Below are 21530 nucleotides of genomic sequence, written 5' to 3'. Positions count from 1 at the left end.
ACTTGGGTGATAACAGAACTTTCCATCTGACAATCACGGAGCCCTCAAAATCCTCAAAACCTGTCCGCGAACACTGGCGATGGGCATCCCTCATTGGCCTCTATTGACAAGTGGACTCAAATTATTCACCGAGGTTAACTTTGTCATCCGCCTCTGTTAACAATCCGCGACGAGGAGTGGGGTTTATCTTGTTCCTGGGTTTCTTTATTCCCCCCGCGTTTTCTTCTTCTTCTTCTTCGCTCGGTCGGTCCTCTCGGGGAGGGGGCAAGGCACTTGTAAATGTTTTTCTAGAGGCTCTATCCGCTCCGTCGTTTCGGGTTTACCGTTGTCTGTATCTGTTTTGTTTTTTTAAATCGCCGAGCAGCCCCCTCTCCCGTCGCTGCGAAGTCTTCACTCTTGCACCAACAACATGGAGAATCCAGGCGAGAGAAGGAAAACAACCGAGGAAATGGGGCAAGGGAGGGCGGTTTCAAGCCCCCCCTTACTACAGATAAACAACATCGCCAGAAAGGCCCGAGAGAGCGACGAAAAAAGCCGAGAATCACTCGCTATGGTCGTTTTTGATCGAGTAAATCGGATTTCTGTGCGCGGTTAGATGCAAAATACGAGTTTTGTTGTTATCCGGGTATTGTTTTTCTACGGTTGGGACTCCGCGGGCGCCTTGAAACCGTGTCTACTCCCGGATTGGACGCCCAGGAGGAGAGGGGCGTGGTCAAGGCATTCCTCCCCGCTCTGCGCGCTCCGCAGCGGACACATTCCAGCGCTGCTCGTACAAATGAGCTCACATTGTTTGTAAAATTGTATTTAAATATGAACAAAAATATATTATTTGCAACTTAATGTCATACCAATAAAGAGAAACTAAGTCTTATATGTCATTGATAATTAATTGTACGGTAGAACGTAATTTTCTAGTTTATTTTTAAAATATATTATCGTCCACAAATGTAATTAATTATATCTTTTGAACAATGCTTTTATGTCCTTTGAGCTTTTTTCACTTATATAAATATATCAAACTGAATGGAGATCATAATCTAACACATTGCAGGTCAAAATACCGTAATTTTATCTCCCAAAACACTTTATCCTTGCTCATACTGTTTAGTATTTTATAAGCTTGTGCAGAAATCTTAAGTTTCCAACCATTTTACAAGACAAAAATAAGATTTTTTCCCCTGTAAAATTATAATAACGCAACATGTGATTACTTTAATAAGCAGAAAGCATTGAAATGTAAATAAAATGCAAATTACAGGATAGTTAAAAGCACACAACATTTAATAAAGTGCATTTCTAATGAGGTATTGTTTGTGATATATAGGCTATATATAGTATTATAGTATACCTTTAAAGTGTGTAGTAGTTCAGCAGATGTTTCCAGTTCCCCTGGATCTGAAGGACCCCTATGTCTCCATATCAGATGAATTGAGTTTCTCCATGCAGGGATAAATGCTAGCTGTCCCTCAGTACTTTATGAGGGTAACAGAGGGCAGAGTGAAACCAATGACCCAGGCTCCTTTCACTTTCTCCCTCCCTTTCCTTCTCTTTTCTCACAGTAAAATGTAAAATGAAACTAACTTGTTTTGCCCGAAAGAACTGCAGGGGGATTTTACTATGTGCAAAAAAAAAAAAAAGAACATTTTCCTGCAACAACAGCTTGAAAGCAGTTGTTTTACCATGAGACGGCCGGTCATAAACATTGCATGATGATTGCATCATGCAGAAATATCTTTATAGTGAATCAAAACTGAGCAGGCTTTATAGGTTGTTGTTATTTAGTTCTGATTCTCGTGTTTAAACAGGACAAATAACACAGAAACAGTTTCTGTTTATATTGTCTTTAATTAAGATAAGTTGTTTTCAACTGCAGAGATGTTTGGAGTACTTTACTATAATTTTTTTTAACACACTGAGTATAGTAATTTTCTTTCAGCCAGAACTAAAACTCATTTGTTTCACCTTGTTTAAATAAATAGAAGTGGGTTTGACATCATGTTAGGCAGTGTGGTTTCACCAGCGGGTCTCCAGATATTTATATTTACAGCAACGGAGCCTCTGCAGCACCTCCTCGTCCGCTGAGAGTCCAGAAACCTCCCAGTAAATCACAATGATTGACTGTTATGTGGAATTCAGCAACAGGGGATATTCAAGGACATATATGAATGACAAAGAAAACAAGAAAAAAGCAGACGTCCATAAGCTCGGTACGCTGAAGAAAACAGGACAAAAACGATTAAATTAACTTGTTTGATTAGGGGAAAAAAAGTTGAAATAACTCAAGTCGACCCATTGCAAATACACGTGGGACCATTACGCCACAAGCTCAGCCAGTGCCCGCAGTGGCCACAATGCAAGACATAAACAAGAACGGCCAGGCTGTTTGCATTCCTGGTGTCGGACATTTTCAGGCAGCACTGACAGATCCGTGTAAAAATATATACAGAATAAGAAGTATGGACCGCACAGCTGGAAAATGTCATGTGGTTTTCAGCTGATGCCTCTGTTTACTGGATCAAACTTGAAATTCATTATCTCTGCCCTCGTCCTTCATGCTGCACATTCATTCTAACTGTGAGAAGGGGCCAAACGGTGCTGAGGCCCTGCTGCTGAGCGTTCAGGGTCCTGTTGCAGTCTCATCCCCTGGGAGAGAAACTGCTCCAAAACATGTGACTTCAAAACATCAGCTACAAGTTAACGCTCCAACGTCCATCCTTCAGCGACCTACAGAACTAATGCACAGGCACGTTAAAGCAACACGAGGTAAGATTGGGTGTGGGGGTAAAAGCTGAGGACGTTTCAAATCTCAAGAGGTGAAGTTCAAGAGAAGAGGAAGAAAAGAGTTGAAATGTGATTGTTTTTAAATGATCCTGACAAACAATTCACTGTAGATCCATAACGTAGTTTATTGCTTGTTCAGTGGAACTGTTTGTTTACAACTCGATAGCACACTTAATGATTGATTTCTTTAATTACGGGTTCATTATATAAGCAGGTTCAGGGAACACCGCAGCAACAAAACAAACACGATTGCCTTCAGCTATAACAAATGTAGCGAGGATGTTTTGCAGAACAAACAATCAGCAGCTCAGTCTTGTGACACTGAGCTATAAGGTAGTCAAAATGTTCAATACTTTCTGATACCACATGTTTTTATACAATGCAGTCTTCCTTTATTTTACTGAGAGATAGTGTAGAAATGTACATAAGCTTGAAGAACATCTATTTCAGAAGACAGGTGCATTAGAGAGGAGGGAATCCATCAGAAATATCAAGTAAATACCTGCACACTGTCTTAATTGTGTCAGTGCAGATCTGTGCTACAATATCTCTACAGCATGACACAAAAACAAGGCCCATGAATATTTCAGTGTGGGTGTTTGCTTGCAATTCTTTGACAGTTAAAAACAAGAAATGACCCCATTATAGGATGCACATGACTTCTATTGTTGTTGCAGTGGTATCAGAATCATTTGATTATTACTGGTATCGTATCAAAGTTTAAAATTCTGGTAGTATGACGACGACGGCACATATGGAAAAAACAAAATAATGGTCATCATGTTTAGATACAAACATCAGAAATATAAGGTTGCGAAATATTCTCCACAAAACTGCTCAAGTTGTTCAAGTTTCACCGCACATTTCATAAAGATGCGTTGATGTTGACATACACAGCACAAACACAGTCAAGTTAACTTCTCTCTCTTACACACACACACAAACACACAAACACACACACACACACACACACACACACACACTGCATCCATCAGATGTTGTGTTTCTATTTCTACATTTCACACCTGGGAATTCTCAGCGTCTACTTACAGCCTCATGCACTCTGCCATGCATTAGCCACATCCACTCATGTTGGTGACAAACTAGCTGTTGAAATGTTCTTGCAGCATCTGAGCCTCATGTAGGGCTGGGACTGTAGGGTCTACAGTCATGTGATTTGCTGGAAGGGGCCACCCCCCTCCCCCCTCCTCCCCCTCCTCCCCCTCCTCCCCCTCCTCCTCCCCTACCCTCCCACCTCGCAGGCCTGCCCCTGAGTGGCCTCTGCTTAGGCTGTGTTTCCAGGAAAGGGGCCTACTGGACAGGCTGTGAGGCCTAGGCAGGGAGACATTGGCTCATTGAGAAAAACAAAAACAGAGAGGGGCGGTGGGAAGACTCTCCCCTCTTACATAACTCTCCCTCCATGGACAGGCAGAGAGAGAGAGAGAGAGAGAAAAAAAAAGTTCCCCGCCACAATGTAAAGAAAAACCTGTCCATCCGCCTCTCCTCGTCTTTCAGAGGCTGAAGCACTTCAGGTCTGGAATTTGAGCAACACTGAAACCAGCAGTGCTTTTTTCACTCGTAGTTACACAATAGTTGCAGCTCCTCAAGACATACCAGCACCACTGGCATGTCACACAGCGACAGCAGACACACTTTAATGTACGTGCTGCTAAGTCGTAAACTAGTGCGCATTTAATATAGTTTTCTTTCTTGTTACAGAATAAAAAAATTCTGTTTCCACGCAGCAGTAGTAACAGACAAATGTGATGTAACACACTGTGTTATTTAATGTGTTATGTTCTGGTGTTGGAGAGGCATTTACTCTATCTGAGGAGAGTCCTATGTGGCCTGCAATGCCCCCTTGTGGCCAAAAGAGAAACTGCAGGTGGATATTGCAGGGTTATGCAAAAAAAAAAAATGAATTCATGAACTGAAAAAGGCCACAAGGGGCATTCAAAGGCATGAAATATGATTTATATAAGATCATATTTACACACTTAGGTAGTTTATTATGTGTACGACCAACACTGTTTCTACGGCAACTGCAGCTGCAAGAAGGCTCACTGACTCGTAATGGACGTGTGTTGATTTGAAACTAACCTGGTGATCCAGGATCAGTTTGCAGGGATTTAATTTATTAACTCTTTTTTATTGCTGTTACCAATTAACTCCTGCTATATGAATAAATACTCCTGAGTTTGCTGCCAATATTTCAGCTTTTCTTCATTTATATAACATTGATGCCATGGTAGAAAAATAATCTCATGCATCTTAATGAAAACTGATTTTTTAATTTAGTGATTTATTTGATCTTTTTTTAATCTTTTCACATATACGTAGCTAATTTGTCTCAGTGATTATCACCTCTTTTTGTGATTTGATCTCTTAAATCTGTTTGTTATTTTGATCTACAGGTGCAAAATGAGTAAACGTTATCATTATCGTTATGAGTATTAAAGCATCTTCAGGAGATCGTGCAGATAAGGAGTGGTTTGTTTTGCACAGTGAGACGACATTCATACTCATATTTAGGGAAGATAAGATTTTTGTATTCATATATTTTTTCTGAATTATCTGGATGTTTTGGACCATTTTGTTTGCATTTATCAGAGAAGAGAACTGAAGAGAGACAGGACATGTTGGGAGTGGGGGGGGGGGGGGTTACATACGCTGCGACGAGGACTATAGCCTCTGCACATGGGACGCACGACATAACCACTAGGCTATCCGGCGCCCATAGTTCACTGGATGTTCATTCGTATGATGTGTCTGTGGTTCAACGCTCCACTTTGTATTGCTCAGAAGGTAGAGCAGGTTATCCCCTCATGATAAGATCAGGGTTTAATCTCCCCCCCTCCTCTGAAGACACTCTGGTGTGGTATCGTGCAGCCATTACTGTGAGTCACAGTGTCAGTAATAAACAGATGAACACAGTTCTGTAAATTAAAAAGTAAACATCCTGACTTATGTTTGAGAGAATTAAAAAAAACAGACTTAGGAACTTGTGTAAAAACTGAGGTATCTCTTAAATAACACCTTCACATATAGACACTGAACCTGCACACCAAAGTGAACATTGGCTGTGTCATTTGTGAATGTTAGGATAGGTGGACTGATTTATGAAGTTTGGGTCAGCGTTCTTTTGTCCTACTGTCCAGATGGACATTGAAGTAGCTGTCGTCTTGTCTTCTTCTTCTCTGCTTACATCTCAAGTTTACATTGAACACCAGGAGCGGACAGTGTTTCAGGCTGCCATGTCACCTGAAAAAAGTCCTGACTCACACTCGAGGTGACAACAAGATAAAACAATTCCATCCAGTTGTTCACAGCTTCACCTTTGAATCGAGGCGTCCTCTGATTCAGGAGTCAAACTCCGGCTCCTGCTGGATCAGGACGGACGTGTCGGTTCCTTTCCTCCGGCTCGGATCCAGCCAGGAAACTCCCTGAGCTATGAGGCACAACCACACCTGCAGCCCGGACAGACAAAGACAGATTAATAAGGACTCAGTCGAAAACCGAATCAGGTGAAGGTTGCACATAAGGACTTTATACCTCCACCATTTCTTCACCTGAAACTTTCAAACCTCTTTGAACCAGCAGGAATGAAAGCAGGGTTTTTGTTTTTACACTTTTTCTTATTGGTATTAAAGGCTAAACAAGCTAAATATGTAAAGTTTAGATTTTATATTTCTCGAGTTTGACGCTGCTGGAGTATGTTTTTTATTACTCAGTGGAACAAAGTTCATCCACAGCAGACTGTGTGCAGAGAGAGAGAGCCGCTCCCACGCGACCTAATGTTACGTACCAAATATCCCACAAATGTCAGGTATGCTATGGAGAGGAACGCCGCCAGCAAGTACAGCCACACACTGTTCAGAGCGGCCACATAGACCACCACGAAGTACATGTTGATGCAGCACACCATGAGCACCACCAGGCCTCCTCCGATCTTAAACACTCTGCAGGGGACAACAAGAGAACAGACATTTGTTCAAAAAGTTGAATGAAATTAGGATTTGTTTTTTGGGGGTGTGTTTAGACTTTGATGAACTCACAGTCCATTGGAAAACTCCTCCATGAGAGACGGTAAACTGGTGAAGGTGAGGATGGGAATGAGGGCGAACGGCAACTGTGAGACAAGAAATAAAAAAAAAAAGAGAGAGCATGCATCATTGGGAAATGTGTTTCATGCTACTCACTGAGAAATCAGCAATGAAAAGGAATTTCAAGTTAATTCAAACTTAATTATGTGTGTTAGAAATTTCTGTCCCGTCTGACCTGCATACTCTGCAGCACGTTCAGGAAGTCGTTCATGCCGGTCAGGTGCTGCAAGTCCTGGAAGATGGCGACCAGCAAGGTGGGCGCGATGGCGAGGGAGCGGGTCAGCAACACCCGAGCGAAGCGCGACCAGCGAAGGTTCAAGAAACCCTGAAGGAGGAAACAAAAGACTTCATTAAGGAACCTCTTGAATAAAAACGATTCAGACCATGAAACCCCATTAGCACAAGACAGCAAGTGAAATTTGTCCCGTGATGTTTTTGTGTAGTGCAGGGTCTTCTCTCGTCCACTGACCTCCATGACGAACTGGCCCGAGTACGTTCCCGTCATCGTGGAGCTCTGACCAGCTGCAAGGATCCCCACGGCCCAGATGTAGAGCGCTGCTGGGCCGAAGAAGCATCCCAGCACCACGCCCTGCAAACAGACGCACAAACACAACAAACACAACAAACACAACCTCAGCAGCAGCCTATCAGTCACCAGAAAACAGGAATGACCTCACAGGGCTTCAACAACAACACAATCAGGACTTAAGTGAGCGAAGGGTAAAGAGCATCCTGAGAGAAAAATACTGCACAAACCATCATTTTATCTTAGCTAACAATGACATTTGACATGTGATTAAAGACCGATCACAATGAAAAGCATTCAGGGAATAATCACTTGAATCTGCAGTTCACATCTATTACTCATCTTTACTCAATCTTCCAGGAGGTGGATATGACTATGATAATCACTGCTGTAACATAACTCCATGAGAGATAAGCTCTTGATCAAGTTTGAAAACGCTCTGTCCAAGACAAAACTAAGGACACATGTACAGATCAAAAATCATTTTATGCCCGAGTTATCTGTAACGTGTCGTTTATCTAGAAGCCAAAGATCCTCGTTCACACAGTTAAGATCTGGTATTCTCCCTCTGGCCGTTGAAGTCGCTCGATTCAAAAATATTCCATTAGAAAACAGACTCTGTGAGATGTGTGAGTTGGACGAAGTTGAGACAGAGTCTTATTTTCTTTTGCATTGTACAGAATCTGATGATTTTAGAGAATTATTGTTTCATGAAGTAAAATCAGAAATACTGGGGCGGACAGATGTGCAGAAACTGGAATGGCTGTTTAAGTTTGATGTGTTTAAACTTTGCTGATTTTGTTTCAAAAGCTTGGAGAAGAAGACGGGACATTCTGTTTCATTAGTTTGACTTCTTACTTTCTCTTTTTGTTTCTTGAGAATGAATATATCTTACCTAGAGCACTCTGATCCGGGAACGTTTTTAATTTATGGTGTCATGTAACTAAACTAAACTCGATTAAGTGTTTTAGCCTCTTTCAGCTGGTTGTTTTGGTGGATACCAAACAGCTGACGGACACAAATAGCAAGACGCCGGAAATCATAGAGGAGAATTTCACAACTCTTTATTTTGATAATGCTCTCCCATCCTCTTTCCTGCGTCCACACTTCCTCTACTAGGATCTCTGCATCTTTATAAAAAAGCATCAGATAGCCCAGAGTATCATCTCGGCTGAGCAGGACCTTGTAAATATTTCTCAGTGTATGTTGATGGTTCTGTTCTTGTAGCGCAGCATGTCAGTGAGAAATATGGCAAGCCAATATGATCCTACAACAACAACTCTGCAAATTCAGTGTTTGTAGTTTATATTTAGGTTATGTATCAGTTAGTTAAAGGTCTCCTTTTGCAGCCAATTGCATCAGGATTTCACCATTTGAACACATTTATCCTACGCTGCCTTGTGGCCAGTAGAGGGCAGCATAAGGCATTTGTTAAACGTCACACATACAAGAAACATTAACGACAATCAACCGGTTCTACAGTTGGTTCAAGTTGAACTCTATCTTAGTTCTCATGGGTATGAGATATCAAATGAAATGTAATTCATTCAGCGTACCTGAAAGTGCTTTTCCTCATTTCAAGAGAACAGATAGTGTTGTAGTCAAGACCACACTGACCGAGTCCAAGACAAGACCAAGCCCATAAATAACGATGATTTCATTGTTTGTTGTTTTTGTATTTCCAGACAAAATCACACTCAGACAATATGTGAGTGTGAAGAAGATGCTTCTACACCCTGAAGCATCTTCCTCCAACACCTTCAATCTACTTTTAAAAAAGTTTAAAAGAGACCAACTCCCCCAGACACAGATCCTCCTTCAGGAGCAAGTGTACCTGAAAGTCCCTTTTCCTCATTTCAAGATAAACTTTGGGAACAGATAACTGGTGTTAACCGAGACCAAGACATACCCGAAACCAGAATGCTCAGAGATCGAGTCAAGACCAGGACCAAGGCGGGGTGAGACAGAGAAAAGACCAAGTCCATAATTAACAATGAAAAATCATCTTCTTGTGTGCAGCAGACGTGTCACTCACTGTAACACTGGGAAGGTTGCGGCTGTAACCGGGGGATAAAAAATCTAATCATGAATGAATTGAAGTTATTTGTGTTATTTTAAACTTTTTCTCTGCACTGTAATTATTATTATCTTTACTTTTATTTTATTTTCTAATTTAAATTAATTTCATTTGAATAATTTTTTATTGGAACATATTTTCAGATTTAATAATTTCAGTGATTTTTTAAATGTTCTATTTGAATGTTTCTTTTCTTTCCTCTGTCATGATGCTTTTTGATGTCTTGTGTGAAGCACTTTGAATTGCCTTGTTGTTGAAATGTGCGACATAAATAAACTCGCTTTGCCGTTTAGAAAGAGGCTTTTAATTTCTAATCACAGTGATGACGTGGAAAATTAGCCTCTCAGTGGTGGTTTTGATTTAAAATCCGGAGACCAAGACAATACAGAGTAAAAACGCTTTCCATTGCAAGACCTTTAAAAAGACCGACATCGAGTACTACAACACTTCAGAGTCCAAGTTCATTTAAATAAGGACACGCCGATGATTTTCTCTACGCTTAGACAAAGCAGGCCAGTTACAAAGATGAATCAGGGTCCTGAGATTTGTTATGAAAGGAGACCTGTGCACAAACCTCGGCGCTGCATGGGAGGTGTAGGATCTGCAGTTTTAAAAGCCGAACATTTTAAAAAGTAAACTTATCTCCGGCTCATTCATAAAATCTGTCCCTGACTTTCAGATCAGAACAGTGCTGTGGTAAAAGTGTCAGACTCTGAGCTTACCCCTTTATAGATGTCCACAGTGAGAGTTTGATTGTCCTGAGGGAAGAGGTGGGAATGAGGGCTTCCTGTTTCATTACACACCGTGTACTGGGGGGAAAAGGAGACAAACACATCTGTAGCAGAGCAAGCCAAAGAAAAAAAACACACCTTCTTAACTATCAGGCATCAGTTTAAGTCACTAAGGACAAAAATGTCCATGCCAAAAAACTGATATAAAACAAGAACAGATTGATATTTTTTTCTACTTAATCTGCATACATCTCTTAAACAACTTCAGCCCTGCTCAAAACTACCAAACATTCAATCATTTTAGGAATTTAACCCTTTAAATGCCAGTTTGATTACTTGATGTCAATGTTGTTATTCATGAAAAAAAACAAAAATTAGTTATTTTCCATATCACAAATATTTGGTGGCTGGGGGATTTTTTTTTAAATCAGTCTCTGATAAGTCAAAGATTATCCAAAATATTGACTTTGATGCATTGTTAGTTTTTGTGTAGCATCAGATTTAAAAGTTCCCTGTTTGGACATCGGAGGGCGGAAATGTCCAATTTAAAGAAACTGCTATAAAAATAGAACAGATATTTTTTTCTGCATAAATCTCTTAAACAACTTCAGTTCCGCTCAAAACTACCAAACATTGAATAATTATCAGGAATTTAACCCTTTAAATGGAAAATAACTAATTTTTGTGTTATTTTTTTCATAAATAACAACAGTGACATCATGTAATCAAACTGGCATTTAAAGGGTTAAATTCCTAAAATGATTGAATGTTTGATAGTTTTGAGCAGGACTGAAGTTGTTTAAGAGATTTATGCAGAAAAAAATATCTGTTCTATTTTTATATCAGTTTTTTGTAAGTGGACATTTTTGTCCTTAGTGACTTAAGAAACGACACAGAAGAAACACAGACAAAATGATGGTCAGATGAAGAGGTCAGATGTGACCAAAAATGTCCATAGTGATGCATGAGGGTTAAATCAGGCTTGAAAATGTTTCTGATGTTAAGACGATTGGAGCTGCAAGCCGAGACACTCACCACCTCTTGGTTTGTGCGTCCGTAGAAAGCTTCGGCGAAAACCGCCACGACAAACACGTTGATGAGGAAAGACAGAAAGAGCGCGACGGTGGACTCGATGAAGAAGTATTTGTTGGCTTCTCTGACTTCTTTCTTGTTTGTTCGATCCACTTCTCGAGACTGTTTGAGAGATTTTTCACACTTTAGTGTTTTGATTATTTCACAAGGTTGATTAAATTAAATGAAAGTTGTAACTCACCTTGACGAGAGCGGAGTGGAGGTAGATGTTGTGAGGCATGATGACGGCTCCCACGATGCCCACAGCCTGACCCATCTGAACGGGTCCGCAGCCCTCGCAGTACGGCACAAACATCCCCTTTAAGACCTCGCCTTGATCCGGGCTCACCGTCACATACTGAGAGGAGAGGAGGAAGAGCGTGTGTGAACATTTAGTCTTCCAGAATGAGACGGAGTCAGTCTCCGTTTGGATGCAAAAAGCTGAGTCAGAAAAGAGTTCCTTCTTTTCTGACTCAAAGTTATTTTTATTGAATTTTGGATAATTACACACATTGACACAAACAGATCCCACCCCTTGCTGTCACTCACATATAAAGACTCTTTCACTATCTTGTCATATCCTGTTGACGGCTAAGATAAAAGACTAGTTGTTGAAGCACTTAGTGAAAAATAAATATACAAAAATAAGTATTAATAATAATATTCTGATGTATAGATAAGGTGGAATAAAAAAATACAATTAAATAAAAGTTCCTTCTTTTAAGATTCTCTTTAAGATTTGTTTTTGGTCACACGCTCATACAGATGTGCAGGGACTGTTCTGCAGCGCCATACAATGAGACACACCCACATTGGGACGCCATGACAGTTCAGAATTAGACAAACATTCATGCCTTTAAGTTTTACTTTCAGATCCACGACAGCACCTCGTCTCAAGAACTTAGTGATCTAGTTCCAAGATCGAACACAAGTCAGGAACGCGTCATCAGATCACTCCGGCGAGCATTAACCCAAAAACCGGATTACAAAAACAGCTGAGGTCAGAGGTCGTTCTTTCATACACACACCAAAACTCTGGAATGAGGTCGTACATTACATCAGGACAACGACCTCAGAGATGCATTTTAAAGCAGAGTCCCCCGCCCCCTCTCTGATCGTCTGTGTTGTTAAGTCTAATGTTGGTTTTGTCTTTTGTCTGATGTGATCTTTGATTTTTGTTTTTTGTTTTTTTTTGAGCTGCAGAACAGGAACCTTCTGTAAACCAGTTTGAACTGAGTCAGGCCCGTTTAACTGTAACTCTTGTGATGCTGCTTTTTAATCCTTAACTGGATAATAAATGAAATGTGTCAAAGTGAAATGTTTGTGTGTGCACCATGTATGTTGATGCACTGCAAGCTTTAAAGCTCCTGTTTAGGGATTAATAGATAAACAAATGAACTGGTTCATTATTAGAGTTAAGATGGCCTTACTTTTTTTTTTTTTTCTTTAATTTTGGGCTTTTTGGGCTCTTATTTGAGAGGTTAAGTGGAAAGAGTCAGAAATGGGGGAGAGAGAGAGAGAGAGAAGGGAACGACATGCAAGAAAGGTGCCACAGATCAGATTCGAACCCGGGGCCGCCAACCACTGCGCCACCAGCGGCCCCGCCTCACTTTTAATCTCTTCTTAAACAAACTGCTGTGATTCCTACCTGAGCCTGTGTGTCTTTGACTTTATCCAACATTACTCCTCAGTCAGATGTAATTAGACGCTGACTGAAGCAGGTCACAGAAACATGAAGTCAAACCTGTTTAACATGGACTCAAACATGTATGTGGATTTTTAAAGTTCGTACCTCATATCCGAAGGTGATGGCCATGACGGTGATGAGGACACCGAAGAAAGCTTCCAGCTTCCTCAAACCTGCGCGGGGATTAACGAGGGCGTTTGATTTGTTGCTGTTGTTATGAAGACAAATTAAATTGTAAGATGAGTACGAGACTAAAAACCTACCGTATTTATCCAAGAAGAGGAAGACAAATGTGTCGATGATGGTGATGAGGACCCCACCCCACAAGGGAATCCTACACACACACACACACACACACACACACACACACACACACACACACACACACACACACACACACACACACACACACACACACACACACACACACACACACACACACAAAGCACAGTTAAACTCTCATTTTAACTCCAGTAGAGGATGACTGTACAAATCTGAGGTAACTGAGGGCGCGGTCACACTGGCCATCCGTACCGTGCCCAAGCACGCTTCAACCCTAAGTTATAAAAATAAAGTAAAACATTTTTATGGCTGTGTCTGATTGAAATGGCTCACAAATAGCCCCAAAGTCATTAAAGTGCTTGAGTACAGCACAGTACAGATGGCCAGTGTGACCGCGCCCTGATTCTTTCTTTTAACTCAAATTTCTACCTCCACTCCACGCTTTCTGATAGGCTGTAAAATATGATGTTTTATCTCCCCTACAGTTTGTCAGAACTGATTTAAGAGGATTAATCTGGACATGTTTTTCTTTGTTTGATAGTGAAAGAGAAGGGGAGGGGAGGGGGGAGGCAGAAGAACGAGGGGATGTCTTGCAGCCGTTGATGAGAATGAGCTGCTGCTGCTGCTGCTGTGACAAAGATCACGGGCCGCCCTCCGCATGAATTATCAAACACAACCCGGCATTCGCTGCATAAACGTTGTGTGTGTGCTCTCCATCACCTGCCGGCAGAGAGGAGGCTGAAAGCGATGGCGCAGCCGATGACTTCCTGCATGTCTGAGCCGATGATGGCGAGCTCCACCATCAACCACAGGATGATCCGAGGCACCTGGGAAGACAAACAGGTGAGCGTCATGTGAGCGTCATGTGAGCGTCATGTGAGCGTCATGTGAGCGTCATGTGAGCGTCACGTGAGCGTCACGTGAGCGTCATGTGAGCGTCATGTGAGCGTCATGTGATACTACGTATGTGCAGCATTTAAGTAAAAATAAATCAACCTCAACTATGAAGCGGTCAGACACAGCTACAAAGAAATAAATATCTGTAAGGAGGAGGGTCTGTTTACAAATCAAAACACATTTTAAAGAAATTAGAAGAGTTTAGAAAAACAGCCCCATAGTCACCTTTGTGAAGAAGCTTTAATAAAGGTTATAGAGGTTGTATAGGTGAGGTTTGAGTAGCTACTTTAGCTTAAAGAGTAACTTTCCAAACCCATAACAAAAACACACAATCCTTTAAAATCACAACATTTAGAGAAAGACAAAGAAGAAGAAGAAGAAGAAGAAGAAGAAGAAGAAGAAGAAGAAGAAGACATATTCAGAGTAAAACGAACGATATTTGATCCTGAACTGTGACATAAAGTGACATAAAACAGACTTCTTCAAGTGAAGTGTCCAGAATAAGTGATGAATTAATGAAAAGAAAATGCTGATTTGCATTTCATGGAGTGGACTTTCGGCGGAGGCGTGCAGCGAGTGTCCTTTCTAGTTTAACACACACAGATTTTTCCATTACAATGTATTCTCGACCTTTGGGACATTTTATAGCCGACGTACGACTTTGTCTTTACTGGATTTTAACGTGTACATTTAGTGCAACAAAATACAAACTAACAATAAAGAAACAGATATTTTTGATTCAGCTGTTTAGAGGTGAAACAGATGAAATAACTCAATCCTTTGAATCTGAATTCTACTTTTGTTGGAGGATCTGGTCAGTTCTGAGTCTGAACAATCTGTTGTTACGTCAAATAATACTCACTGAAGTTTGATGGGTATTGCAATAATCCTTTAAATCAGTTTCTGATCTGCTTTGCTGGGAGGTAAAATCCTCCCAGCTTTGTCTTTTAAATAACCAATTTTAAACTTTTTTATTTATAGAGAGATAAATATTCATTTTATTGCTTTTTTAATAAAATTTAGGTCTTGGAGCTGATCCCAGCTGTCATTGGGTGAGAGGCGGGGTTAACATCCTGGACTGTTCACCAGCCAATCACAGGGCTGACATATAGAGACAGACAATCAGCCACACTCACACCAACTGACAATTTAGAGTCAGCAGTTAACCATAACGAGCATGTCTCTGGACTGTGGGAGGAGAACATGCAAACTCCACACAGAGAGGCTCCAACCACTGCACCACCATGCAACCAATCAATCATTATTTTGTAAAGCACCAATTCATAACAAGTGTTATCTTGAGACGCTTTGCAGGAAGGATTTCTCCTTTGTATTCCTCTCGTTCCTGTTGTCCACACGTCATTTCTGCTGAGGTGGAGGTCAGAGCGGGCCGTGCATGCTAAGATAAGATAAGATAAGGGGTAACTAAAAAAAGCGTCTCCTGAAGTTGTATGCCATCTGTGTACTCAATAAAAAAAAGATAACACTTTATTGTCTGTTTGCACAAATTTGTCTTGCATTACAAGCTCAGAGATCCATGAATGATCCGTGCATGAAGGAGGACGGCGGAGGTTGAGGGGACGACGGTGGCGATGGTGGAGGCTGGGCGTCAGGTGGTGTTTGAGGGGACGACACGGTCCGATGCAGTCTTGGTTCTCATGATGTTCATTTTGTGTTCTTCTGGTTATTTTGATGTTTAGGTTCTCATGCTTTTATCCTCATGTTTGCGTCTGCTTGTATGTGAAAGTACTTTATGAACCCCTGTTTTAAAAAGGTGTTTTATGAATGAAGTTATTATTATTATTCTTATGATGACAGGTAAATCAACACCGACTGGATCAGACTGGCAGCCCAAATGAAAACATTTCATTTCTCAGCTCTGCCCTCCGACTCCTTTAACAGTTAAACTCTGTGCAGCAGAAACTCAGCGGGCCGGCTGAATTAAAGAACAAAAGGACGCTCCACATGTTCAGCAGCCGCGTGGTTAACGCTCAATGTTCCCTCTCCGGCATCACAGAGGACGACGAGACGTGTTTACACAAGATAGATGAAGAAATATTCACACGAGGAACTCATGATGTCACGCTTAGTTTTTTTTCCTCACAGTTTTTGAGAACGGCTCACAGTCTTCATCAAATAATCTTCAGATTATTTCTGCTGTTAGAACAAAGCGGATTATGCAACGAGGCCGTTACAGTAAACCAGGATTACTTCAGTTTACTGCCTCTAAAAGTTTTTGTCTAAATCAAACTCCACTCCACTGTTTTCAATTCTCTATAGCTCTACCCCGTCTTGTTCCATGTTTATGTCTACTTTAACATCCTGTATTCTAAAGATATTGCACAGATAATATTGTTGTTATCGTAGTTATTGAAGATGAAAACGGTTCTGCTGTTCTGTTATTTATTTTCCTCTGCTTTATGTTTCCGTCTTTGTGTCTTGGTTTGCTTATTTAATCCGTGTTTATTGTTCCCGTGCAACACTAAGAGGCGCCACGCTGTTTCTGGGAAGGAAAGAAGAAGAAAGAAAAGAAGAAGATGGTTTTCTCACAGTGTGGTACTGCCGGTTGCAGACTTCAGCGAGGTGCATCCCGGTGACGACGCCCAGCCGAGCCGCCAGCCGCTGCAGCAGCAGGCCGATGATGGTGGCTCCCAGCAGCACCCATAGGAGCTGACGGGGAGCAGAAACAGAGGCATCATCTGTTAATCAGCCAGATTATTAAAATAAAAGAGGTCTACAAAGTGTGTGAAAAGTTGTTGAAAAATAATCCTGAAGTAAGGATGAACGGTATTAAAATAAGATAAAGTTGCAGTATCTTTTCTCTGTGCGATATTTAATAAGATATATAATATGTGCTTACATTTCTCAATATTTCAATAACTAAATGAAGTGCAGTAAATAAAGTATGCATATCATTTATAACTCACGGTTTCTGTGGCTTACTGCTGCAATCTTTTACACAAAATAATCAGACCTATTATGTTTTTTGTACCAGGCTGTAAACAAGCGACTTCCTGTGTTCCTGCACTCAGCCTCAAGCGGACACTCGATGAACTGCAGGAGATTAATCCTGGAAGATATTTTCACTGTAAATAAAACTCATACCTGCACAGCCCCTCTACTGCACCTTTTGTACATTTGGTGTATGATTCTGACCTCAAAACTTGAAAACTCCTAAACTTTTTAGGGAAAATAATGACACATTTGTAAGTCCTTCATAAAGGGTTTCTAACGTTTCTTTCTCTAAAGCCTTTATAAACTAAATTTCTCAGCCATTAGTGAAACATAAGAGAGAATATGAAGATGTAACCTGTGGTTTCAGGAAACATTAATGTGCATTCATTTCTCTTTTTTTCTTCTACTTTGTAGACCAACGAGGAGACAAAGTACTTCAAGATTCAGTATAGTGACAGCCTTACCTTGAAGCCAGCTTTAGCTCCAGACTGCAGGTCGGATTCGATGTTACCCGGGTCCAGGTAGGCTATGCTCATCAGAAACCCCGGCCCGGTGAAGGCCCACAGCTTACGGAGGCTGATCCCCCTCTGCAGGAGAAGGAAACACAAACGGTCACACTGGTGAAGTCAAACTTTTCCAAAGATTTCTGCCTCTTAAAAGAACGCTTTTTTTCCCACTGTAACTTTGTTAAATGTTGTTTAGTGCTCATGATGGATTGATGTTGGGTCTTAGTGGTATAGCGGTGAGTACAGTGTTTTACCTGCTCTTTAGTGAAGTGTCTTGAGATAACATTTGGCATGAATTGGCGCTACACAAATAAAGTTTGATTGAAACTTTACGCAGTGTGCTTTTGCAATAACACCCGCCTTTTGTTTTGTTTTTAATAAAGTTATTTATTAACAAAGAAGTAAAATAGGGAAACGATATCAAAGTGAGGCAACTAAAAAAGGGTCGACGAGTGATGTTCAAATCCATAAATAAGGAAAACAGAAAGAGGACTCTAACTTAAGAGTTCAGGTGTTATTACCTTAGCTCATGATACAAATCTTAATCGATTGAGGAACAGTTTCTGGATTAAATATTAACTGGGAGTTGTAAATAGAATGAGGCCTCACTGGGTCACAAAATTAACTCATTTGTTGACAAGAGCTAGACGAGCTAAAAGAAACCACTTTCAGATTATTAAGGCAAATTCAGAGCGATGTTAGCTTAGCATAAATACTGGAAACGAGAGGAGACGGGGCCTAGGCTAACCATCTTCAAACTGCACCTTTTATTTTTTTTTATTGCAAACTCTCATTAAACCTGAAGGACAAAGCAAATACTTCCCCCCAGAAACTGAATTATTCCTAGTCATTATATTAACAACAGCATGAAAAATCCTCCAAAGGTGACACAGTCCTGCAGATATAAATCAGCACATGTCAGATCTTGATTATGGTCTCGTGGATTACCTCCCCGTGGTCGTCAGGAACAGGGACCCTCTGGTCAAAGTAAGTGCTGGAAACAGGTTCATTATTCTGTTTCTGGAGGAAGACGGACGGGGGTGTGACTCTGTGTGTGTGTGTGGTCTGGATCACCGCTTTCTCCTCCACAACATCGCCTGCTCAAACATGACAGGGGAAAAGAACCACAAAAACTAAAGCACACAGAAATCACCATATTCTGAAGGTCACACAAACAGCCCAACAACAGGACACGCCGAGGAGCATTGACAGGTAGACGTTTGATGAAAAACACCTGCGTTAAAGAGGAAGTGAGTGTTCAAAAGCAGAACAGTAAACGGACGTTATTTTTTGATCTGATCTGACAAACATAAAAGTCTAAGAGCGGTGAAAGCAGATCTCCTGTTTTATATGACAGATCGTTACTGTTCTATCAGAAAGTTAAAAGTGTGTTTTTATTAAAGGAGACATTTTATGAAAAAATCCACTAATACATATATCTGTGTAACCTGAGTGTCTACTGACCCACAACATGTGAAATAAACCCATCCAGTCCTTTGTTTGTGGTCTGCATAAGTCTTACAACACAGAGAAAAATGCTCCGTTTCAAATGTGCTCTCCTTGTGATGTCACAGTGGGATTCCGGTAAAAAAAAAATCCCCTCCCCTCCCCTGGTATCTCCACCCATGGACTCCACCCCCAGCCTAGAGTAAAACTTTTGTTCAGGTCCGTCATTTTTATTCTAGCAACAGAGGAGTGATGTCTAAGGGGAAAACTCAGGGGGCGGGGCTCTTTGTATTTAAAGAGACACACACACCAAAACGGAGCGTTCTGAGAGAGCTGGTTTCTACAGGGTCACAAACCTCCTCTGGTGCTTGATTCATGTTATATTCTGACCAAAGCACAGCACAGATAGATGTTTGAAAAGGTACTTTCTGCACACACCTTAGCTCAAAATGTCTGGACCCTGTCGCAGGGGATAACTTTGGCCTCACTGCTGTACAACAGGAGGAGCAGGAGACACACTGTCCTTATTTATATACAGTCAATGAGAAAGATTATTGGGCTTATAAACGTCAAACATTTGTTTATGTTAAGGGCCAAAGAAGAGAGTCAGTCCCTAAGTTTTTGGGGCAGGGAAAGTTCTGCAGAGTGTCACAGCAAGCATTTCAGAACGTTGCCATGACAACCCCTTTAAAAAGAAAGCAATAGTGTCTACAAAACAAACACCCGTGTTACCTATTCCTCCAGTTTGTTCCGGCTCCTGGTCTGTGGGAATACTGGGTGGCAAACAGGAGATGTGGATGTTCTCAGGAGGGGGGTCTCTGACTGGAAGCAAACGGGTGTAATTAGAACAGGATTTACAGTCGCCGGCGTAATCCCAGAGCACACAGAACTAACTCTGTCACACACAGAAACAAACCATGAGAGAAAAACGCACAGGTAATCATCAGGTTAAAGACGGTCCCGCTGCTTTATTTACCCAGAAACATACAAGAATATTTACATACTAAACTATTCACGCCACGCCGCGGTGGGGTCGTCCGATACCGATACTGATACATCGGCCGATATCTTTCTTAGAGATCTATGTTCGATCTGTAGTGATAGATTTATATTTACACATTGATTGTGTTGATTCCTCAAATGCAGTTATCGAACACTTTTGGAAAAAGATATTTAATTAAGACAAGATGGTCACTAAACTGGAAAGTAACTGAGCATGATTTGGTGTGATGATGTTTGTTGTAGTCTGTATAGCGCCCTCTGCTGGTGAAAGAGAGATGCAAGTGTAATACAGTAAAACTCAAATTAAATGCTATTTCACTTTAAAAAAAATATCTAGTAATATCGGCGCATATCTGTGATAAAATTAGCCGATACTGATCGACACTTGAGGTGATATTATCGGCTTGGCTGATTAATCGGTCGGATTCTATTAAAAAAATACTTTGTAAAGTCATTTATTTAAACGTTTTCTACAGGAATGTTAAAGTTAAAATATTCATTATGCATAAAATCCTCTTTCAGAAACACACACAGGAGCCTGTAATATTCTACAATCAAAGGAGTAATAAAGTTTTTAATAACTTTGTAATAACACGATATAAATCCATAAGATGTGCTGAATCTTTTGAGTGAAAAATAAGTTTGTGTCTAAATTGTTCTCATGTAGAATTTAAAGAAACGTAAAGAGTGACGTAATAAAAACGTATTTATAAAAGGTCAACTTGTGCAAAGGTGAATTAAATCGTACAGTATAAAACGAATCCCACAGTAAGCAGCTTTACAAATGTAAAGAACAGCACAAACACCTGTCGCAAAACTCACCTTTCCGCAGGAAGGAAAACATCTTCTTCTTCTCTTGATTTAAAAATGTTCAAACTTAAGATTTAAAAAAAAAAAAGTTATAAAACTTCAAACGAAACTGTAACCTGCCAACTTCATTCTGGTCGTCAGGTTAGTTTCTCTTCTTCCTCGCTTCTTCCCAGCAGGAAAATCCGGCCGGCGGCAGGTTGGACATCCAGCGTGAAGGTGTTAACCTGCCGGACAGGTAAGGAGGGAGGAGGAGGGGAAGTAGGAGGGGAGGACAAAAGTCAGACACACCGGCAATGTTTAACAAATGTTCCCATTGTTAGCAGCCCCTCTTTCAGTCCCGTGACCTGATTTATTCTGTGAAAAAGTCTCGAGTTGATTCTGAGCCGGAGAGCTCGAGACTCACTTACCTCTACCAAAATACACGAACTACCAAAATAAAACAAGGTAGACCCGTTTAATTGTTGTTATTAAACTTTTTACATGGCACATGGAGTGAAAGAAAGTTTAGATAATAGTTTATAGTTGTATTTTCGAGGTCTAACATTTTCTTTATGCAGTTTCCTTTCGAAATTAAAATATCTAAATATTAAAAAAAATGTGTTTCCGGCTACACATTTCAAAATAAAACATTTTATTGAGCATGAAACTGATACTAA

At 40.7% G+C, this 21530-nt stretch overlaps 1 protein-coding gene across 3 annotated transcripts; it reads right to left on the bottom strand.

The window, feature by feature from the left end:
* Positions 1-2886: 2886 nt before the first annotated feature.
* LOC109996246 (natural resistance-associated macrophage protein 2) lies at positions 2887-21263 on the bottom strand. 3 transcript variants are annotated; one of them, XM_020650286.3, is made up of 16 exons: positions 20887-21259; positions 19795-19884; positions 18565-18716; positions 17575-17697; positions 16706-16825; positions 13979-14085; positions 13240-13310; positions 13082-13149; positions 11492-11647; positions 11254-11412; positions 10210-10296; positions 7354-7473; positions 7060-7209; positions 6837-6910; positions 6587-6740; positions 2887-6248 (listed from the first exon to the last, which is right to left on the bottom strand). In XM_020650286.3, exons 1-16 carry the CDS (start codon positions 20906-20908, stop codon positions 6141-6143), a joined length of 1761 nt encoding a protein of 586 aa, XP_020505942.2. In that variant the 5' UTR covers positions 20909-21259; the 3' UTR covers positions 2887-6140. The 3 variants fall into 3 exon arrangements, with proteins under 3 accessions (XP_020505942.2, XP_020505943.2, XP_029136309.2); XM_020650287.3 differs by having other exon boundaries at positions 18565-18713; positions 20887-21258; XM_029280476.2 differs by lacking the exons at positions 2887-6248; positions 6587-6740 and having other exon boundaries at positions 6833-6910; positions 20887-21263.
* Positions 21264-21530: the final 267 nt, after the last annotated feature.

This window comes from Labrus bergylta, chromosome 12 (assembly GCF_963930695.1).
Source record: "Labrus bergylta chromosome 12, fLabBer1.1, whole genome shotgun sequence".
Lineage (NCBI taxonomy): Eukaryota > Metazoa > Chordata > Actinopteri > Labriformes > Labridae > Labrus > Labrus bergylta.
This window is presented reverse-complemented; position numbering and strand designations above follow the sequence as displayed.